This window comes from Melanerpes formicivorus, unplaced genomic scaffold (assembly GCF_026170545.1).
Source record: "Melanerpes formicivorus ecotype bairdi unplaced genomic scaffold, bMelFor1.0.p_v2 SCAF_4, whole genome shotgun sequence".
In the NCBI taxonomy this organism is placed as follows: Eukaryota; Metazoa; Chordata; class Aves; order Piciformes; family Picidae; genus Melanerpes; species Melanerpes formicivorus.
The window spans coordinates 17692568-17715518 of NW_027142356.1; the positions used below are offsets into that span (position 1 = coordinate 17692568).

General features: G+C 38.9%; 1 protein-coding gene and 1 long non-coding RNA gene across 4 annotated transcripts in view; one reads left to right on the top strand and one right to left on the bottom strand.

Moving 5' to 3' along the window:
- Positions 1-988: 988 nt before the first annotated feature.
- Positions 989-22951, bottom strand: part of PALLD (palladin, cytoskeletal associated protein) — a 180798-nt gene continuing 158835 nt past the window's right edge. The window contains 9 exon segments of the mRNA XM_068137130.1: positions 989-3095; positions 4083-4216; positions 4555-4720; positions 5404-5611; positions 6547-6679; positions 10032-10126; positions 14091-14240; positions 18959-19180; positions 21312-21413. Of these exon segments, the coding sequence (XP_067993231.1) occupies positions 2923-3095; positions 4083-4216; positions 4555-4720; positions 5404-5611; positions 6547-6679; positions 10032-10126; positions 14091-14240; positions 18959-19180; positions 21312-21413 (1383 nt within the window). The 3' untranslated portion in view covers positions 989-2922.
- Positions 3089-21317, top strand: LOC137440696 (uncharacterized). 3 transcript variants are annotated; one of them, XR_010987224.1, is made up of 5 exons: positions 3089-3224; positions 6554-6701; positions 8167-8255; positions 9194-9307; positions 20715-21317. It is a non-coding gene; the product is annotated as an uncharacterized lncRNA (long non-coding RNA). The 3 variants fall into 3 exon arrangements; XR_010987223.1 differs by lacking the exon at positions 3089-3224 and adding an exon at positions 4702-4767; XR_010987225.1 differs by lacking the exon at positions 3089-3224 and adding an exon at positions 8950-9114 and having other exon boundaries at positions 6615-6701.

The following is a 22951-nucleotide window of genomic DNA, read 5'->3' on the forward strand; positions in this document are numbered from 1 at the left end:
ACATGAAGTCTTACAAAAAGTTAGGACTTCTCTTTTTAAGCCCTACACAATTATAAAAGTACACTTTCAGGTCATAGTATATCGACGGAGTTTGTGGAAGGAGAGTAAGCTTCTGAAAGTTACTTTGATGCTTCCAAAAATTTCAGATTTTTGGCTTGTAAAGTATGTAGTTTTCTTGTGCCACGCTTGTCTCTGAATTTGTAAACCCAAACAGTCCCAGTAACTAAGTAACAGCACAGCTCAATGTTTTCATAAAAACATCTTTGCTGCTTGGAGATGTGATTTACTACTTAAGTGTGTGTCTGTACATACATACAGAGGCAAAAAGTGATGATGACCTCATCTTAAACCAGCTCACAAGAGCAGCCTCAGTTTTTCAGTCCCTAAGCCAAAGATGAATTTACTGTAAGCAGACAAAAATCCATTGATTTCAGTTCCAGCATCACTATTAGTGTCAGTACTCAATTGCTGAGATAATTGTTTGTGGTGATTAATCCTTGTAATGTAAACCTGAAAGAAAATCTATTGCTGTCTTGCATCTTTCCTGGTGTCTTTGCACAGAAAAGAAGTTGTTAGTTAATATTCAGGGGTTTAAAAGTAAATCTTATTTTTTGTTTTTGTTTAATGTGGATAGTGCCTTGTTAGAAGGCTGTTCTTAAATAAATTTAGCAGTGCTTGGGCCACGCTCTCTCCTTTAAATCAGTTTTAAGTGATGTCATGCTGAATTACTAGATGCACATTTTCAAACCTACTAAAAAGCATCTTCAAGTACTTCTGTTTGGCAAACATTTCTGAGAATTTATGGATCTTGGTCCTCTGTTGTGTTTAAACAAGATTCCAGGTCACATGCAGAGAACTGCGATAAATTCAAGTTGTTTAGAGATGCTGTGCTTAGCTCTCATTTTGTCTGCACTCATAACATTTACAATTTCTAACTTTTATACCTGCTCGCTTGTGATGGGACAGTTAATAGTCTTTACCAGAAGGAAAACTTTCTAGTTGTGTAGTATTTATTGATGTTCAACCCACATTATATCAGCACAACAATCCAAAGTAATGATAATACAATTTTTTATAAATACGAATAAAGGGTGGCAAAATAATGCTAGTGAAGCTAAACAAAAAAAAAAGGAAAATCAGCATGTCACAGTCAAGAAGAATTTGGCAAATGATATGACATACTTTTCCTAGAATAGAATCAAATCACTCCCAGATGACAGCCTAAGGTGGGTCACATCCTGCACCAGAACAGTACTACCATAGGTGCTAAAGTTTATTAGTCACTAAAACACAAAACAAACTCTGTGTACTTACAAAGCAATACACATATAGCACTAATGCAGTATATGGTGTACACAATTACAAAATTAAAAAGAACAACCCTAAGTACAGGACTTCTGAGTAACTGAACTGAGATCAAGAATCTCAACACTTTTATTATAAATAACGAAAGATACCGTATGTGTGCTTCATACAAGGAATACAGTGTTTTCCTTTCATAGCTCGTACCATCAAATACTTGTCAGGCCTCCATCCCTCCCTCCCTCCCCTGCATCTGAAATTCATTTGGGTCTAATTTAAAACTACCTAGTCAGGTCTGACTTCAGTGGGGCTCCAGCTTGAGAGTCTTGCCTTCTGAAAGTAGCCTTCCTACTTTCCATCTACAGCACACAGACTCTGCCCATTAAAAGAGCTGTCACTTGTCTACAATCAGAAGAAACAAATAAAATCTACCAAAGATGTGTTACAATAAGAAAACAAGAAAGACACAGATTCAAAGTTATTTTTGTCCATCTTCATTTTCTACTTCCTCAGATCTGCAAGCTTGGCACTTTTGGCGTGAACTTGTCATTCAAATGCAGGTTGCAGTCTCAGCCCTTTTTTCACTTGCCGTACACTTCTAAAATCCTCATACACGCTACACAAGCTCTAAGCGGTCGCCTGTCCCATACGCATGCTTACTAGTTTTCCACTCGCCCTAGAATTTCAGATTCTGGAAGGGGGTATCACAAGGTTACAGACTGTCTTCAGGAAATCATTAGAGAGCTGCACCCTCTTGCCCTGTCCTGCTCCCACCCCCTGCAGTAACGTGCTGCAGTGGTTTGTACTCCCACCATTTTTCCCTGTCTAGTTACTAGTATTTATAGTCTGGAGTAGACTTGTTATTGCATGTCAGCTCTTTTTCTTCTTTATCTTGAAGAGGTTAAATTACCTACTCTTGAACTGTCTTTGCTGTGTGTTTGTAAGTAAACCTCCTCCTTAGATAGCAAAAAGGAAAAAAATACAAAAAAATTTATGGTGTTGATGTTGCTTGTCCACACTTAACAACAGTATTTAAGGCAAGATACTGTTTTTATTGTAGAATGGAAGGCAGTTTGCAAAGATACAGCGTTTTGTCCTGTGTCTCTTCTTTGTCCCTTCCTGTGCTATTCTTACAATATTGCACTTGTTGGTTGTAGCTCTCAGTATGCATTGCCATTTTAGAACTATAGATAACCATACATTCTAATTTTCTTTGTGTTCTAATGGCCTCAAATAAAACATCTTGCTCCATTAAGATTTTGTAGCATCTGCTTACTGCTGCTGAAGGCACGTAGTGATAGAGTTCTCTTCTGAAACATCTGTCTCTCTGATGTATTTTGGCCGTTGTGAAACGGGTTATTCATAAGAGCTGAAGCAACGTAGGTGTAAGGAACTGGTGAATGTGATTTGTTGTGCAATGTGTACATTTCTATTAATAATCTATCTATTCTTCTAATTTGGTATAATGAGTAAGGAATACATGGTTATTGTGTTTGTTGTTTATCTTTTGTACTTGAAGGTGTCTGCCTTTGCATAAAGTGACATAGAAGTATCATTGGTCAAGGCAATGGCTTTCAGTGTTTCTGCTTCGAAAGAAAATGATGGAAGTGGCAGCTGGATCTACAGATCATCGCTCTCTACCAAGCCAGATGGCATTGTCAGATGGACAGGATTTGCTTCAGGCTGGAAAGCTGCTTTGATGTCTAGTCCTTGGTCACAAAGCGCAGCATACCGACTGGCCGAGGGCCGCACCTTCTTTGGCTTGGTTGTCTGAGGTGGTTGTTGCCACTGAGCTATAGATTAAAAAGGAAAGAAAAAATGTTAGCCATCTTGTGCTGGGCAACAAAGCATGCCAGATGCACAGGCAGCCCTTTGTAAAAGAGATGCTAATTTCTGAACCCAAGAAAACCATTATATCAAAGGTAAGTTTGTTTCCTATCTTGGTGGTTTCTTTTTCTCAGCATCTAGTTTCACCTTCAGATGTGGTAAGTAGAAACAATAGTGTCTGTGTTTGTTACTTTGCCTTTTTGGCATTGCTTTCTACTTTTCCTTGTATCACTGGGAAGGGTAACAGTAGGGGGGGTTGTTTCTGTGAACTAACATTACAGCAACGAGCAACTGTTCCAGGGTTAGTTGTTGTATATGAAAGGAAATCATCTGGTTGCCATTGCTCCCCTCCCCTGTATGCTGAAGAATGCCGAGTCAAGTCTCTAATTCACAAGTCCCACTACCACCACAGACACCATCACTGATCATTCCAGTTTCTCTCCATCCCCGACCCAGCAGTTTGTGCTTATGAGAAGACTGGTAAGAGATTCTGGTTTGAGAAAATATTTACAATGCAAGTAGCTGCTTTGGAACAAACTGAATAATTAAGCACAAAGCCATAAAACATCTACAGTGCTTCTGGTAGCTGTCACAGGTGTATTACAGACTAAAGTACTGAAGAATACAAAAGGTTAGGGAAGTGCTAGCCGAGCAATAGTAATGATGATCCACAAAAGTAATGTAATCATGCTGTTATCTGTTGTTAATTAGCTATATTTAATATACTAAGCAAAACCAGAAAGCTTGCATGCTTGTTTTTCTCTAGGTATCTGAAAGATGGTGAATATACTTTGACAGTGCATTTGTTGTCTTGATGTGGATCTTACTATTGAGGAGAAACTATAAACAAAAGAAAAAGAGACCAATGTAAACCATTCTGTAAACAAACTGAAACTTACAGAACTGTTGCTTTTGAGGGGATTAATGTGATCATGAAATTTGAAGTCACTTACTATAAACATCCAACCTGGCAGTGCAAGATACAATCCCAGCCTCATTCTTGGCTGACACAGTGTACCAGCCAGCATCCTCCTTTGTAGCTCCCTGAATCAGCAGGCAAATGTAGCCGTAGTTATCCTGGTGCATGCTGAATAAGAGAAAAGAAGAAAAATAGCTTTACTTAGAAGCCTAGGTACATTTCTGTAAGTCCAAGTCCTAGAAGAGAAATTTCCTTCTCCACTTGCCTGAAGTGCAAAGACATCTGTTTAAGTCTAAGGATGGAGAACAAAACTAAGATTCTTATTTTGAGTCAGGCACCAGGCTGTCCCCATGTTTGAGTACATGTAATAAATTATTACAAGAACTACTTAATATTTATGAGCTGTTCATACAAAGCATTCTTATGACCTTCTAGGTTTTAATTGCTGTTACAGGATAAATTGTCACTGAAGTTATACTTGGGGAGATTATTCTAATCAGTCTAACCTCACTCGGTCAGTGTTGTATGTGAGTGACTCGTTCTCCTTCTTCCAGAATATCTGAGGAGATGGCTCCCCCGAGATTCGACACTCCAGTCGCACTGGGAATCCCTCAGTCACACCTGTGTTTTGTAGCTTCTCTATAAACACAGGTGCTTTGTGTACTTCCTTAGCTGTGAAAATAAAGATGGCAGTCATATCGACACTAGTCTGCAAAAAGGTAGCCTTTTTTTCAGCAACATGCTAAAAATCAGCAGTGAGAAATTGAAGTGGCAGAAAGCTTCAGTGTTCTCTCAGTTAATCACAAAGTTCAGTCCTGGTTCATAAGAAGAAAACTGTCATATCAGTGTTTTAGTAGAGGAGAAGTGAGCACTGACAGAGCTGAGGGGTTTATCCTCCATCTCTCAATTAATTGAAATGTGGAGTACGAAGACTGGATACATAAACAGTGCCCCTTCATATTCCATAAGAGGATGGGCTTTTAATTACAGAAGAACAACTGCTCTACCAGAAGGCCAGTGTGGCATTAGTCTAACGTGCTGCAAAACACACAGCCTGTGGCCTACTGGCTACCCATTGGCAGGTAAAAGTCTGCACAAATTGCCATCAAAACCCCCATTCAAGTAAGGAGTCTGATTTATGGCCTCAGCCCTCTTTCCCTAACTGTGTGCACAGAGGTTACTTGCCAGTCAACTTATGCCACCACATGACATAAATATATCACCTGTAACTATACTGTAGGTCTGTTACTGCTGGGGTTTCTTTGTTTGCCCCCTCTACCCTTTAACCACATAATGTGACAGCACTATGGTCTCCCACGTCCTCTTACCCTTGCAGCCTAGCACAAAGACATTACCTGCAACAATGAGCTCCAGGCTGAATGTGTTTTCACCAGCTCGATTGCTGGCAATGCATGTGTAGATTCCAGCATCTCTGGCTGTGACGGGCTCTATGATCAAGGAGTGCACACCGTTCTCACGCACCAGCATTTTGTGGGAACTATCAGGACGAATGGGTCTTCCGTTAAGTTGCCAGCTTAAATCTGGAGTTGGTAATCCACTAACCTTAAGTGTAAACAGAACAGTGGGAATTGGTTTTAGCCATACACAACACTGGAGGAGTCCTGGCTTGTTACTTTGGAGAAGTTTGGTTTTGTTTGCTACTGCAGGTGTACAAGAAGATTTAAAGATCTAAATCTGTCCTGAATTATACACTGGCTCAGTTCTGTTCATACATTTTCAGGCCAACTCCCTGAATTCCATGATGTATTATGAGTGCAACTTAAGACAGATTGGTATTTAGATATGCTAGAAGCTAGATAATAATTCATTGCAAAACAAAACACAGGGTGACACCTTTTGTCTTTTTTTATTTGCTCTTCAGGTGCAATGAGAAGTTAACTCTTTTCTACATTAACTTCCTAGGAAAATCTTGCAGACAAATGATGGTAGCTGACTAATTACTGAACTTTGAGTTCCATTCCAGCGAGGTGTTACCTAGTGACAGCACTGCCTGCACTAGGTAATGCTGGGTCTGTGTGAACAAGTCTTGTACTTGTGAAAGCTGTGCCATTTGCTTGGAAACAAATAGCTTCTTCCAAATATATCAGCATAAAGTAAACAGAAGTCATCTCAGGCTTTATTAATTCTCTTAGGCAAAGTCATAAATCAAGATTATATGGTTTCCAACTCTAATGGAAGATTGAACCTCAAGTAATGAAAGGACTTTAAAACAAGGGAGAAGCACATTGTCTTTACAGTTGTGTGCTGCTTCCCTCCACACCCCAGCATAGCTGAATTCTAAAAAGCAGTTTACTGTGAGATACAAGATTTGCCTGAAGCACTTTTATTGTGTGTCTGCCTCCTCTTAAGCACTGAGATTAACTATTGATAGTCACTGGAACTGTCAATTGGTAAAATAGCCTTACAAAGAAACGAACTTGGTTTTGAGTCAGCTAATGTTCTCAAAAGGTTGCTGCTAACCTTTGTGTGATACTTGCCTTGCAGTCCATTCTGCATAGCTTTCCTTCTTGAACAGTCAGGTCTCCAGGAGCCTGCAGAAAATGAGGCCGGAAGAATCGTTCCTGAATTGGTTCATTTTCATCACCACTGTCCCTTGATCGAGATCGTGGTCTTAAAATAACATGAAATAAAGGTAAATTATTTTTTTCTCCGCTAAATCAGATGAACCAAAACAACTTATTAGACTGCTTTGAATTGTAAATAATTTATTTGACCTATAGTGTGAGCAGTTCATATTTACACACATACACTGGCAGCATTTGGCTCAGACCAAGGTAATTACGACACGGTACACATTTCATTTCATTCATTCATTTAATTTGGCCATTAATCAATGGCAAAATATGGTCTGGAAAATACTGCTATAAAATAATTACTGGTAATAATAATTTATTCATACATGATTATATTTCAGTGATTTAAAGACTAACTCTAAAAAGTAATACTAATAAAATAAGTCAGTAGGCCTTAGCATATAGCTTCAGTTCTCATTTCTAGTGTCCCATGTATATTTAATCCCTTAACTGTTGCTGATTACACCAGAGGGTGCAGGTCATGTTCCTCAGTTATTTGCTTTTCAGAAAACAGCAGATAAAAGCTAAATCATCTCAGTTGAGAAGTGACTTTTTTCACATCAGACTTATTTTTCATCTTTGCCGTTGCCCATTGATTAAAGTGCTGTGGATATTTATTCTTCATGTAAGGTTTTTGTTTGAGATATTCTTGAACATTTACAGTCACCAAAGCGTGATGTTGAAACAACAAAAGTTCAGTTGTGTGCAATAAGAGTTTAATAAGTAATTAAATTGTTCTTAATGAAAGCAATGTAAGAAGTTGAAAAAACAAAAAGAAATAAAAAAGAGCTCCTGGCCCTAGACAGTATCATTCACCTCAAGCTTTCACAATGTCATTAAATCTATCTTCAGCATTGGCTGTTCTTGCCTATTGCTTTGATGTGTCAAATGTTTTTCTAGGTGAACCCTTGTTTAACTGGATTTTTTTCTAAATACAACTAGCATTATTCTAGTTACATGATTTAGGAATCAAAGAAAGTTGCAATTGGAACAAGGCCCTTGCCTTGATCAGCTCCAAAGGTTTCCATGCTGGACTGAACTGCTACCTGTAGTAACATCCTGTTGTAGTGAAGATGAGCTATTCAAACATCCTCCAAGCTAACTTTTATGAATGACATTTTACAGTACAATTCTCTTTTCTGAATTCCATTTCCTCTTAACTTTTGCCAGTGGTCCTGTTTTGGCCAGTATCTGCAGTATACCTGCAGCAGTGTATGTGGCTGTACTGCGTTTTCTACTGCCCATGGTTTCTTTAGGCTAAAATAATGTGTAACACGTACACACACACACCACCCCACCCCCCCCAAAAAAAAAAAAGCTCAAGCCCCAGCTACTACATTTGGGAAACAAGATGCTGAAATTCTGTATGGAAGATAAGCGCTATTTACACACTTAACAGTTGCTTGCATTTGGTCTACTTCGTCCTTCTTTGCTGTTGCCCTTCTTTCTATATCCATCCTGTTCAGAGCCTGTTGATAAGATACCAGAAAGCACAACTAACTAGTGCTTCTTTGTGTCTTGCAGGTCTGGGCCAAAGAGGTTAACTGGCACCATAGGAATATGAAAGTCCTTTTGAAAGCCACCAGAGCTCACTGCTGCAGTTGCATAAAAAGGTATCATTGGTCAGAAATGAGGTGGAAGGGTGGGAAGATGGGGGGGTGGAATTTACACCAAATTAAGTGGAAAACAAAGAGGCTAGAAGTTTTGTGACCAAAGATGTTTTTTTTTTCTGATAGCATGGTCTTGAATTGTGAAAGCAAGTTTTCAGATTGCACATTTGAAAGGAAACCTAAATCACATGCTGTTTAGTCTAGAGTCAGAAATAATTAATGCTTTTCTTTTTATCTCCTTGTAAGTTTACTGCTAAAATTTCAGGCTGCTTTTAGGCCTTTACCTTGAGAGTTGAAACAGGGTTATTTTAATTCTAAAACATTTTGTGGTTTTAAAGAAACAATGAAACAACTGGAGACAACTACTTTAGCTGTCTAGGAATGAAAAATTGCAACAGACTAGAATACCCTTGGATTAGTTGTGGGTTCTTTAGAGTTGTGATGTGGGCATCAAATTGCAAAGATTAGTTTCAGGCACACTAACATCCATATTCTGAATGTGTCCAGGGTGCTCCATGGGTTCCTGTGGTGCAATTTAAGTGAGCAAGAAGCTGGGGAATACTGTATGACTGACTGTATAGTAACAATTACTGATTTGGGGTAAAGGACATTAAGTTCCAGTTAATCCTCTAATTGAGAGCAGGGACAATAGGAATACTTATTTTTTAAATCTTCCTTAAGTCTCATGCATTTTAAGATGACTTATTGAAGCTCTGGCTGCAGTGCACTTCAAGATGCCTTGGTGTCTCAATGCTAAGCTTTGTACAGAAGCTTTGAAACAACCATTCTCACTTACTAATACTTTCCAGTTATCAAAAGGAGAAAGCCTGTTTTGCATGCAGCAGTTCTACAGCACATACAGGTACTGCTACTACTTGCTACAGGAATCACTTGGTTATTGAACATTGACTGTGTAATTACATCTATTCTGCCTGTTACAGTTGGACAGTGTTGGGATTCTGTGGCTTTTGTGACTACAAAGCAGAATAGGTGCCTCATCACAGTCAGATCCAGACCCAGAGTGTTCATACTCCCTTGAAACCAGTTCAGTTTGGGTAAGCAAAACTCAAATTTTTTTTGGTATTGTCTCAAGATGCTTAAGCTGTGCTAAAGAGCTTCATAAATGCTTTATGGTAATGGAAAAAAAAACAACACAAAAACAAAAGAAAGGCATATGAAGGGAAAATTCCCTTATATGGTCCAAAAACACAAACCAAAGCTTCATATGTGAATAACTGAATTCAAAGATACGTTTAATACTTGATTTCTGACTCACAATTCCTTATAAGAACCTGAACTGAAGTCACTGAAATACTAAAATATTTCTAATGTAACTCTAAAACTTCTTTGGCATGCAGTTATTACTGCTGTTTCTTTAAATCAGTACTTACTAGAAGCTTCATTATGTACAGGCTCTAAAGCCAGGTGAGGTGGTGTGAAAAAAAAAGTAAGTAGCAAGGTCCCTTCCAGCACTTGATAGTGTAATTTGAAATAAGGACTAATTAGTGAACATCACAAAGAAAGGAGGAGAAAGGCATAATTATGGACACTCAAAAGTCATGTCATTTCAGAGCTTGCTTTATACTTCCAAGAGGCGTGCAAGCTTTGCAGGAGCTTTCAGACAGCAGGGGTCACATTTCCTGAATACCATACTTTTAACGTGTCCTCTTACTTCACATTCTTTATGTTACCATAATTTTGCAAAGCAAATACTTTTAAAAGAAGGAAAAAAAACAAACAAACCCAAACAAAACAAGAAACCAAACCAAAAGTGGGTACCTTCTTATATGAGGCTGACCAGAAGGTGACCAAGGACTGCGGCCTCTTTGATTTACAGCTTGAACCATCAGCCTGCCTGTGCAACTTATTCTGCCCTGTTATGGTGATGAAGAAGAAGAATATTAAAAAACTTAAATCATAATAAATATTCAAAGTGATCTCTTCTTTTTTTTTGCCCACCTCTTGCAGTCTCTCAAATACAATCTCCTTTTGCACAGTCATTGAAAAACATTGAAAAACCTTCTGATACTAAACTATTTTATCAGCTTCCAATCTAACTCAGAGCAGACTGGAGTAAGGTAAAATGTTCCAGCTGGAAGTTTGTCTTAAAAAAAAGATTGAGTACCACTGGCCATTTTGTCCTTAGACCAGTATTGGTTATTGGTGTGGGTGGGAGGTTTCTTTGTGTATACAAGTGAACAAAAGACAACAACTAGTTGAAGATCTTGAAAATAGCACATGGTTAAGTGTCTGTAGTTAACAGAACTGCTACCTCCGAAGTAGATTGATCCACTTGATCCGGTAAGGCCATAGCTCAACCCTCAGCCCCATGAATGTAAAAGCCACAAGAACTGTATTGAAAGGGTCCTAGCTGAAGAGTAAGCTTGGTTGGGGGGTAGGAATCACACTGAGGCAGACAACTGCACAGGTTGGCATGGGAGATGTTTCAGACATCTTACGTTTTCAGTGAATGATAAAGCTTTAAATAACACATGGCCTCTGTTGTATTTAATCCCCTGGGGTTTTTTGCTTTGCTTTGTTTCTTATGTCAAAAGGAACTTTTAAATAATGAATTGTCCACCACAGGCACTAGAGGTAGCACATTTGGGATGGACTGCCAGCAGACAGAACTGCTGCCAGGCAGGACTCTGCAGAATTCACCATATAAGGGGTAAAAGCATCTGGTGGTGTTAATACAGATACACACAACAGATACAACTAAAAAAGCTGTATGGAAAAGCAATACTGCAGTAAAAGTTTGTATACTTGTAATTTTAGAACTTTTCAAAACTTATAGCTTTAAATAGCTTCTTTGATATGGCAAGTATCAGTAAGACAATATTCACATTAGCTTTGCAGTGTACTGCAGTTTCAAGCTGCAAGCTCCGCACTGACATCTGTGATCATAAAAGTGGCAAATATTTTTGCAATTGTAATTCAGGGGTTGCAAATAGCTGTTCATTAACAACTGGTCAACGCCCACCAAAAAAAAATGTTTTCACTGGGGTCACAAACAGCCTTCAAATGGCAATAGCCAGTTAGAAATGAGGTCTGTGTGTCCCATTTTTATTCCCATGACCCATTTAGTCCACAAGAAAAATATTTGTGTTAAAATAAGCCATTGTGCATGACCTGCAGCAATTTTTTAAGCAAGAGGGGTTTTCTTGTTTGTGTTGTAGGACCATTAAACACATCTGGGACAAATGCATTTCTGTTTTGTGCACCACTGCATATTAATCTTTTTCTGGCAGGTGTTGGTCAGTTCACACATCCTGGGATAATTTCTGCGATCTCAATACATGAAGGCATCACACATGGAAACATAAAAGGACAGTAAAGAATTTGGATAACTAGGAACAAGCAGGAAGCCAAATATTTGGAATAGTCAAGGGATGAGTGAAAAGGAAGTGATGAGTGCAAAGTAATAAATGAGAAAACATGCTATTAGAAATTAAGGGAATTCCAGACTGAGGACTGCAAGTGCATAATGCAGAAATCTGAACAGAATAGGATGAAAAGAGGAAAAAAGGTGAAAATAAGGGCTTGACTTCAAGCCCATGCAGCTGGCTCATGGGAAGAGCTCTGTTAAGGGATGTAACCTACAACTAAAGGCCTAAAACAGGCAAGGTTTTATGTTTGTCTAGGCCCAGGGTCAGTTTGCTCTGGATTAAGTTATATGGCAGGTTTTACTGCAAACCCCAGAGGTGTGTTAGAGTCTTAATTCCAGATTGCTGTGCTTGACATCACAGGCAGTGGTGCCTGTGCTGTTAACGACCACAGATGATTTCCAAGGTGTGTCAACACCTCATTTTACTTACATATATCCTGTAATATTAGTCCAGATCACAAGAGGGCATAAACTGGCAAAGAGTTAACAGACTTTGCTTTAGTAAAATCAATTTCTGTCAGCTGAGAATGAGCCTTTTTGCTTTGTAGTTTAGTGGTTGTTCCAATAGGAATGGACAAAACACAGCAAATACCTACCAGTCCATCAAAGTCCTGATGTAGGCTCCCTTATATTTAGGTATTTTGCTTTTCTTAAGGAAAGCTTGCCAAATTTGCCTAAGTTTGTGATAGCTTTGAGATGTGGACAACTTTCCACTAGAACTAAGAAAGCTATGCCAAAATTATTTCCACTCAGGATGACTTATAAGAATTGGAATCCAGATCTTTGAGTGTGAAAGGCTAGTAGATTAACACATAGACCTTCTTTGCCTCCATTGTACTGTTAAATGCACAGTAAAAGCAAGCAAATAGCGGAAGAGATAAGTATGTTTGCTTGGGAATTACACTGTAAGGAGGGAACAGAATGGGCTTGGTGAAACAAAGGTTTTATTTAGGGGAGCCAGTAGAGGATGCTTCTGGTTCTTCTCCAAAGAGGGTAAGAAAGCACAGATACAGAATTTTATCACTTAACAAAACCACTTTTTCAATCCCCAAGCTAGGAAGAATACAAACCCAACTCATTTCAGTACATCTAACAATTCACTAACAAACTGTGTCACTGCTTGTCATTGAATGCACTGTGCATGTACTGTGTACTCTCTGCAGTAACAAAACACTTACAGGAAGATGAACAGGAACCACTTCCTGCTTTGAGCATGTATATGTCTATGTATCATTTTTAAACCTGCTGTGAATTTCCACAATTTAAATCAAACCAAGTGTTATAACACAATTGTCATCTATGCATAAAAGCTTCCAGCTTGAATTCCCTTGGCCTTAAGCTATTTCTTTATCTGTATATGTAGAAATAATGTTTCAACTACCTAAAGCACTCCAGTTTGTGGAATCTAGCCCCAAACTCCTGTGTCTGTGTGCACAATCCCACACATTCACAAGCATGCTGCAATACGAGCAGGATTGACAGTTTAAGAGCAAGGCAAAAATGGCAGTGTCATGCTAAGTAACCTAGCAACGTCCATAACAGAGCACAACACTCCAGTTTAGATTAAACTCTCTCAGTGATACAGTTTGTACTTTTACACAGTAAGATTCTACTTGCAGGCCTGGTCTTGGCAAAATATTTGGTGCTACAGAAGAAAATAATTCATTACATCCCTATGTTACTGCCTTGGTTTCTCATGTGCAACTCTTTCCCCTCAATTTATTGTGCTGTAGGAAAAGTGGATTGAGAAAGTTAACTTCCATAGCATGTGTGAGCTGCAAGTTTAGCTACGTCCAATGAGTTAAGTGGGTTTCTGCTGCACACCTCAGCTCTTGTACTGAGTTTGTTAAGAACAAATAACACTACAAAATCAGTAACACTGTTTAAATAAAAACAAAAACCATTTTATAAAGAGTTTGAGATAACACAGAGGTCCTTCCTACTGCCTAAGAAGTGTGAGAAGTTTTTGCGCCTTACAGAATTCCAACAGCTGCCTAACGTAAACATGTTGATGTGTGATATACTCCCATTCATTGCAAAAAGCTGGCCTCAGAGAGCAGTGTCAACAGAAGAAAAATGAAATCACTAGATTGGGTTACTTCTGCCTGCAAACTGCATTTTTTTCCTCTATACTATGGATGGTATCCATGCTACGTTAGGATACTGAGATGTTATCAGCTGAAAGAAATGGCAGAAGAATGATTTTAAAACAACACCCCCTCCTCTCTGAAACCTCAAACCATAGGAAAAAAAAAACCTGCTGTTGAGTTGCTAATCTCTTGGAGATAGAAAGGTCCCACCCTACTGATGCAAGATGAGAACAGAAATCTAATTTAAATACTTTATGATGACTTCATTGTTTAATTAAATCATGCAAACGTAAGATGAGATAGTTTTCTAAAGATTTATGTCCAGAAGCGTGTTTGCTCTGGAGCCAAACCTTCATTTACCTGTGGGTTAGCAGCCATTATAGTGTAGTTCCCATCATCATCCAGGGTGGAGGCTGCAGTATGCAGCAAGCAAGTTCCATCAGGTTCTCTTTGAATTTGGTAGTGATCACTTCGTTTAGAAATTTGCTTCCCATCTTTAAACCAATAAATCTGCAGGAAATAAAGGAGGAATGACTCACTGTCATCATTTATCAATTAATAGCACTAATGAACCTTAACTGCTGCAAACCTCGTGGGTAAGCATTAAAAGAAAACTGGTTTGATCACCTAGTGAAAGTGCAGAACCCCACTCTACAAACAATTAAGGCAAGTTACAGATCAGCAATTGTTCAAAGAGAAAGATGGCAGCATGAGCATTTACCAAAGGAATGCACAAGGGCTGTGCCCATCCCAAGGACAGAACAGCAGCTGAACATACCAAGAACTGAAAAGAAATGGCACTACGAGGGAAAGTTCAGTTTAAGAGGAGATTACTAATTTTTATTTCACTGAAATCTGAAGAAGTTGCAGAAAGAACTTCAGAATGCTGCTGATAAAACCATAAACCAAGGTAATTATTGGAATAATTAGTTTGATGATGAATAAAAAAGTGTGATGATTACACTGTTCCAACACCAGTTTCTTTCACATACCCATTATGATGACTGGACTGGACTAAAAAGCCAGAAGGGGATTCAGCCACTCATGCTGGCACTGAACTGTTCAGTGCACAGACTGGCCAGCTCCATATAATGATGTGATTGAAACCAACAATGTCACCCCACTGTGCCAGCAGCTACATAAACGGACACCTTTACAAAGTAGGAAGAAATACTTCAAAGAAAGTCAGCACATGGAGAGCTTTCTGTATGCCAACACCACTAGAATTCCAAGTTGTACAGAGCAGTTACATTATCTATCAAATAGAGATCTTTTCCATTGCTTTTGATGTATAATTTTATTCTCTGGCTGACCCAAAAACCACTTTCAGTGAGCCAAAAAAAGATGTATGCAGAATATTATCTTGTAATAGTCCATGAATTACACAAGAATATGTATGTGTTTTTAATGCCTTAAACTTGAGGTGAAAAACCAAAACCAAATCTTTTTACCTAGCCTTGAGGCTTTTTTTGGCAGTATTTAAAAAATAATGTAAAATCCCCAAGTGAATTCTGCTGGGATTAAAAGGAAATAATGGTGCATGCATGAAAACACACAGAGGAACATGTGAAACATTTTGTACTAGGGAGGTGGGAGTCAGCTGCTCAAACCCATATTTAAGCTGAACATTATTTACTTGTCCCTTCTGAAGTGTGCATTACGCCATAACATCGGCGGTTCAGTATTTCTTAAGGCATTTGTGCGGATACCTACACAGTCTTTAGGAGCTCAGCTTGTACAAAGTACAACTGTGTTTGTCCTGGTCCCATGACTACTTAGCATGAAAAAAAACATGCACGTTTTCCTAAGTCTAGTTCATGAAGTGGGAATTGAGATCTTACAGCGAGGAAAGAAAGAATGCCAGCTTTCCTGTAGAAATGGAAGTGACCAAAGACAATTGCTGATAGAGTTTAAATGTTGGCACATAAGAAGAACAGGGCATATTAAAGTTCTAAATTCATTCACCTGGGGAAAAAGTTACGGATATACTTTAAAACTCACAAATAACACTTGTTCAGAAGGAGTAAGTGGAAATTTGCCTTGAAGATTAATTACCATGTATGGATTTTACATTAAGAAGCATTATGCGTAACTACAAATGATTTCATTTCCTCAATAGCTGGTTATACTTGTTTCCCATTTTGTCTGTCAGCAGCCTTGCAGAGACTCTGTGATGCTAACATGAGATTTAGTCATGTCTCCTCATCTGCTGACAGAGCACTCAATGGAGATGCAAAAGATACTTGATCACTTACGCACACATGCTAATGGCTGCTACTAACAACGTGGCTGCAAAAAACGAGTTCTAACTTGCGTGCTTTACATGTGTCATAACGTTGCTTGGAAATCTGCTGCATTAAGTAGTAATTATCTAATAACCATGTACTTATCGGAAATATCGGAGACGTGCCAGGAATTATTACATGGAAATACAGGCAAAAATGAACTGAATCAGCTATCCAGATATGATGCATGTGTTGTCCTATACTTATTTCCACTAAGTTTAAAAGCACTAGCATCGCTGGGTTTGACTTTTGAGCAGTAAATTCTTAATACTGCCTTTATCTACCGTGGAGTTATTCAGTAGAACACTCCTGCTGCTGGAGACAGTGAAGTATTTTCTCTCTAGGATACCTTTTAATAAATGTACCATTAAACTATGTAAGCAGTGAATGCTACATCTGGATTGCTTTTATTTGCACCAGATTTTCATAAACCAGCGGAATACATGGTACAAAAGGGGGTGTTGATCTTGGGCAGCACAGGCATTTTGAATCACTAAGAATTCTATTTGTCCATGTGAAGAGCAAGTACTATGACCTTTGTGCAACATCCACATCTCGATTAACTTTTTGATGGCATTATCCTAATTCTGAAGAGAAATCCCTCTTAAAAAGAGGTGTTCCACACTCCCTCCTACATCTGCACTCATGCTCATTCTAACAAGGAAATAGTTTTACATTACAAAAATAGACTCATTTAAAAAGTCATATTTATGAAGAGAGAATTTGCACATCGCTATTCAATTTACATGGCATGTTCAGGGAGAAAAATAATCAAGCCAATAACCCTGCTTAGAAAAATCCCTTGTAATGAATGCCAGATTTTAGAAACACTACAGTCTTTCCCAAAGCCATTCCTTGGCAGAGCTGACAGAATACTTAGGAGGGAGGAGCTTCAAGTTAGTAAATTATTTCCAGCTTTTCATTTGCTAAAGTAAAGAATTTATGCAGGGGCATCACTTCCAGCTTCAACAAATGACAGCAGAAGAGCAGTCCTTAGCTATTGAGCATTTCAAAATTGCTATCTTGGCATCCTTCAGTAGATGAGGGAAAGATACAGCCTTTGACATTTGCAAAGCCCAGCTAACAAGTAGCATCCAATAGGGCTGAAATTGGTTCCATCCCAAACAATTTAATAAATTGCATAAAGCATCTGCAAGTGAATGGACTAAAGGGTCATAGTCCCAGGTGCAAGAGTAAAGCACTTTCTAATGTGCATGCTTTGACACTGCAGAATTACAGAACGTCGTACCTGGATCCAAGTGCTGTGCTTCAGGAGAACCACTAACAATGTGGTTGCTTGGCTGTGCAATCCCTATTGCCAAAACAAGGCGAGTGAGGGAAAGGGGATAGCCTCTTTCACCTGTCTTAAATCAGATTAAGATGACTATGAAACTACACCTTAATTGAAAACTGTGAAAATTAGGGAATGGCTAAATTGATTTGAGACTGAGGCATAATAGGTAATCCAGCAATTTAGTCATAAGCCTCAGGCAAGAAGTACCTCTCCAGCACACTGCACCTCTAACATCAACAAACCCATTTGTCTTCCCACCTTACACAGCCCCACAGGGTCTTCTGTATAGTCAACTCAAAAATAATGCTGGACATCAAGGCCATGGTTTCAGTCAGATTGGGCTAATGTTCTCAGTGTGTGTCTTCAGTTTGATACGAGTATACTGATCAGCTCCACTTACGTTGCAGTGGTTCACATCATGTTGTGGTCTTGGAGCACAGAATTGGATTCCTTACAGATGAAACTAAGCCAGAAAATGTGCTCCAAGAACACATCTAATGTGCTGCATCTGCTTCAGTCTGTGGGATGAGATTAGAGTTAGCCTGAAATAAAACCTTCTGAAATGCATGCAGGGATGGATCTCTCATTCTACAGACTGGCTTCTCCTGGTCTGCACTACTATAGCCCTAGTTCTATGTTGTTCCTTCCTTGTCTGCTACCTGATACTGTCCATTTTTCTTCTACACTTTGTGCAGTATCATTGGACATGTAATGTCATTTGCATTTTTCTCTGTTCAAAATCCAAAATATACACTATATAAAAGATTTGGATGTGGCTGCTGTTGTGAAGGTCTTATGTAAGAGATAAGGCATCTTTGATTTTGGTAAGAAAAGAAACCCTATCCACAAGGGGTCACTGTAAGAGCTGCAGGGACGCCACTGGGAAGATACTGTCTTTGGCAAGGACATTGAAAAAGCTATTGCAGTTTGCTTGCTGCCAAATGAGTCAGTTGATTGCCAAGCAATTTTTGAAATGGTTAAACACAGCCTACCAAAGGAAGATAATCTTCCAGACTACTAATATCAGACAACTGGTACTTCCACATTTGCTAAAAAGAAATACTTCCTAAGCCCAGCCCTCCATCAGAAGCTCATCATTAAAACCCCACCATCATGTCTCATCTCGCTGTTGCATTATTTATGAGTTTATGGTATTTTATTGTGCCTTCCTCTAACTTTCAATAAAATACAGTCTTGCTAAGGTGTGTAGAATGCTGAAGAATGCAGAGATACCATGCTGGCTTCTGAACCAGAGGCAACATATTTTTACATTAGGCACTTGCTGTGCCTGAGCTAAGTACCTGTGTTAATCTGATGAGGTTGTGCCTGTTCACACAGGGTTTTCCAACTGGTTTTTTCCTAACTCTGAAAATGGCAGAACTGTTACATTTAGGTAACATAACTGAGATGAAGTCTCACAAGGAAGTAACTAAGAGCTAAAGCCTTGTAGTAGGATTTTTGCCCAGTAAAAATGTAAATAATTCCAGTCACATCACAATAAATTTGGCAGTTTATGCTAGCTAGGAATCTGTCTCATCGAGAGAGAAGGTTCCTGTAAGATACAGCCCATAGGGCCCAAGGGCTGACTGTAAGGTAGCAATCTAAAACTCTGAAGAGTGTTTCTAGAAACATTCACTCTCTTTTCTTACCTTTGGCTTTGGATTTCCTGCCACTTTGCATGTAAATGTGACTGGCATTCCCTCAAAGATTTTGTAATGCTTCAGCTTTATCTCAAAATATGGTGACATACTGTTATCAATAGGTTCATCTCCATGTTGCACCTCATCATCTGATTCTTCCACAGGAGATCTCTCCAGCCTGTATTCAATTTCACTGATCAATCTTTGCTCAAAGCTAGAGACTTTATACTCCTGTCAAACAAGAAAGGTACATATTAGTGTCCAGCTTCAACACACTGCTCAGCAAAATGTGTTTCTAATGTTGGGGCTTTCTTATTCCACTGATTTTTTTGACAATCCATTAAGTTTTTACATGCAAAAGGAAACTGTATCATGTTGAAGAAAAACACTATAATCCGTGGCTCCAATAGCTTCTCTATGAAACAATGAAGACATCTGGTATGAGGCAAAAATTGTATCTCATGTTATCTTAAGGTCTAATTTAATAGGGGAAGGAAAGTAATTTCTTTCCACTAAAAGGCGGGGGGGGGGGGGGGGGGGGGGGGGGAAGGCACCTATAAGAATAAAAGTATCTGAAGCAGTTCATAAAGACAAAAGAAACACTAATCCTTGAGGGTAAAGGCAGATTGAGAGTGTTGTGATTTTTTTTTCCAGATGGCCAGAAGAACATATGGTTCACATCTGCTGTTTGCATAGAACTGTACTGGAGGGTGCACCAGAAGGCTAAAATGATTTTGTTTACAGTTACTTGTAGAAATGAGAAAGAAAAAGAAAAGAAAAAGGCAGCTTTGTCTATGATAGTAACTAGTTTATCATAGTTGCCTCCCTTTACTGCCATGGTCCCCTTTGTCTGGCCAAAAATACCACTTCTCCCTTAAAAAGCAAATTTGTCATGAGAGTATTCAAGACGTAGAAAGAAGAGTGGAAAGTTTCATCCAGTGTAAAGTATTGCTGCTTGTTTACACTTGCTGTTCCAACACTGGGAAGCATTACTGTGACATAGTTAGGTACTTTCTTGACATGTTCTATCTACTTTGCAGAGCAAAAATCCTCCTTTGAATCTAGTGATTACAAAGATAGTGCCAGAATATAAGAAAGCTCAGAAGAAGGGGGAAAAAAAAAAAAGGAAAAAACGTAATCTTTATTAGCTAATGCTCTTCTCCAGCAGAAATTCAGGCACTCCTTCAACTGACCTCTGGCCATTGTCTATGACCCATATTTTATTTAAGATAGAACGTGTCTCATAAAGCCTCCTTTCACATGCCTATCCTCTATCACTGTCTCTGTTCTGGCAATGACATGCAGGTCACTGGTTACAGAACTAATCATAACCCTCAATAATGGTAAAACACGGACAGAGAAATACCTTTGCAAACTGCAGACATTTTAAAAACATCTTTTCTCCTTAAAAGTTTATCACAAAAGTCTGTCTTGAAGCACATGCGGTACGTATAAAACGCAGCTGGTTTGGGTGCAAGGCAGTTAGTATCAGTGTATGTTAACTGAGGGCAGAACGATACTGGAGCACGCTGCACTGGGGTTAAGCTGCCTGGCTCAAACAGTTAGACTGACAGAACAACTTCAATGCCTTGAGGAGAGTGCAGCCCAAATCTCCCCGGTTATTAATGCTAGGTGACCTCTTGTTATTAACCAAGAAGTAGAAGGAAAAGGGCAAAGATGATAAGAGGGGGGAAATTTTTTTTAAAAAGGGACAAAAAAGCAAGACAGAAAAGGGTGAAAATGTTAACCTTCTGAATATCCACAGGGCTCACTACAGAAGCACCAACAGAACGAGCTTCCTGCAAGGGCAGAAGAAAAGATCAAGAGGCAGAAAGAAGACTGAGAGCCATCCCTGACAGTTTCTCAGTGTTTATTGGGAGAACATATTCCATCTGCTAACAGTGGCAAATGAATGCTCTCCATTTCCAAACAGCAACTCTGGCACGTCAACAATGGAGAGCATGTACCTGGCCTTTCAAGCAGACTTTCTGTTGCATTTTTGGTCAGTATCCAAAAAACAGAGATTACAAACATACAGAGAAGATAGTTTCAAGATAGTAGACATATTTTTTCCTTGAGAGAAAGGATATTCAGGATAGAATAGGATAAATAGAGTTTAAAGCAGAGAACAGACGTTTGAGAACTCTAAGCCTTGCTCAGTATGGAAAAACTGAGCAATAGGCATCTAATCCTCCAGTGTACTTCACTGATACGTAGCATATGACTTCTGTAATAAAAACTGTCCTATCTTGTGTATATTTACTGTCTTATGTAGGACTTCTTTTAAGAGAATCACAGTCTGTATAAAAGAAAAATTGAAATTATTCTTTTTTTTCCCTATGAAATTGTAGTTATGTGGTACCTGTACAGCAGACTCTTCTTCTGGTTCCTGTATATTGAAGACTGTTGCAGCACTGTCTGCTCCCAGCAGTCGACGAGCCATTTTCTCCTCATATGTTAATCTCTGAACAAAGACAATGAAAGGAGGGTGAGGAGGGGGGAGAAGAAGTAAGAAAAGTTCTTATTTCTCATTAAGAAGTACAAAGCACTCAATAATCAACACTGTAAGCAATACTAATAAGAGAGAGCAGTAATATGTTTCTAACAAAAAGTTTCTACTGCAGTTTGTAATGCATTTTTTTGGCATTACAAGTGGCTTTTCTGGCTTAAGCAACTCTTGCCCCAACTTTGCCATTTGTTTCCATCCTCATGCCAGGAACTTGGGCTGCAATGAGCAATAGGAACTGCTTAAATCAGCGTGGCCATCAAAAAAAGTGCATGTCAAATCATCCCAAATCCTACTTCTAGTTCTGCTCCATTTTTACATTAGAACCACACAGCAGGAAATTCTGCCAAAACCAGTAAGGAGATGCTACACTACTTTGTTATTTTGTGAGAAATATGACCGTTTTATAGAAATATATATATCCTTTAAAGGTGCTTAATTTATATTTCTTCCTACCCTTTCAGAAATTAAGGAGACAACTTAAAAAGGACAATTTATACTCAGAAGGTAAAGGAAGTGAAGGAAGTTTTGTTTTGGTTTCTTCTTCTACAGTTAATACCACAGTTCAGGCACTTCAATACTTTCTTACAAATCAAGACTGAAAAATAATGCTCTCGAATGCAAAGCAGACTCATTACATGGTTATGGGTTGTCCTGGGTGGGCTAGGAGAGTTGTCTTCTTCAGAAGAAGCAGAGGCAGCTGCAGTAGTCCGCAGGGTATTGGTACCATGCTGACTGCCCACTTGGTAAGGGGAGGGCTGGGGCAAGGAGGGGTTTTGAGCAGGTGGCTGCAGCACAGTGCAACCATTGGTGGTCAGTGCTTTAGATACTCTTGATTAGTGTTATTGTCATCCTTGCTTCTAATCCATATTATTCTATTGAACTCTCCTTATTTTCAACTTACTGGATTTTACCCTTTTTCTCTCAATCTTCCTTCCTACCTACTGGTGTGGGGGGCTGTCTGCAATTGGCTGTGTGAGGCTCAGCTGCCAGCTGGGTCTAAACCACCACAATGGTGAAATGCCTCATTTACCAGAAACATGAAGGGGGGAAATAAAAAAAAACAAAAAAAGAAAATTAGTTTACAAACCATTTTTTAAAAGCTAGTTTGATCTGTAAAAGATGTCATACTGTAGCTAAACCAGCACCAATACCAATATTGGCATGGTTACAAATGTCTAAGCAAGTCATGAACTTCTCTTCACTTTAATTTCTTTTGTGATCACTCCAAGTGCCCAAAGCCATGATTATACAAAGAGAATCACCCAAGACAAGAATCTGCAAGGCAAAAGCCTCAAGGCAGGTGCAAAACCAGAATTTACTTGGTTCAAGCTTATACATCATATGATCATGGTGGTTATTGTGTGGGGTTTTTTGTTTGATTGTTTGCTTGGTTTTTTTCCAGTCTTATGTCCAGGCCAAACATCTCACTCACTTTCCAAAATAGGCATTGACAGTCATGCTTAGCCCACCCTCTTTGAAGAAATGGGAACTTA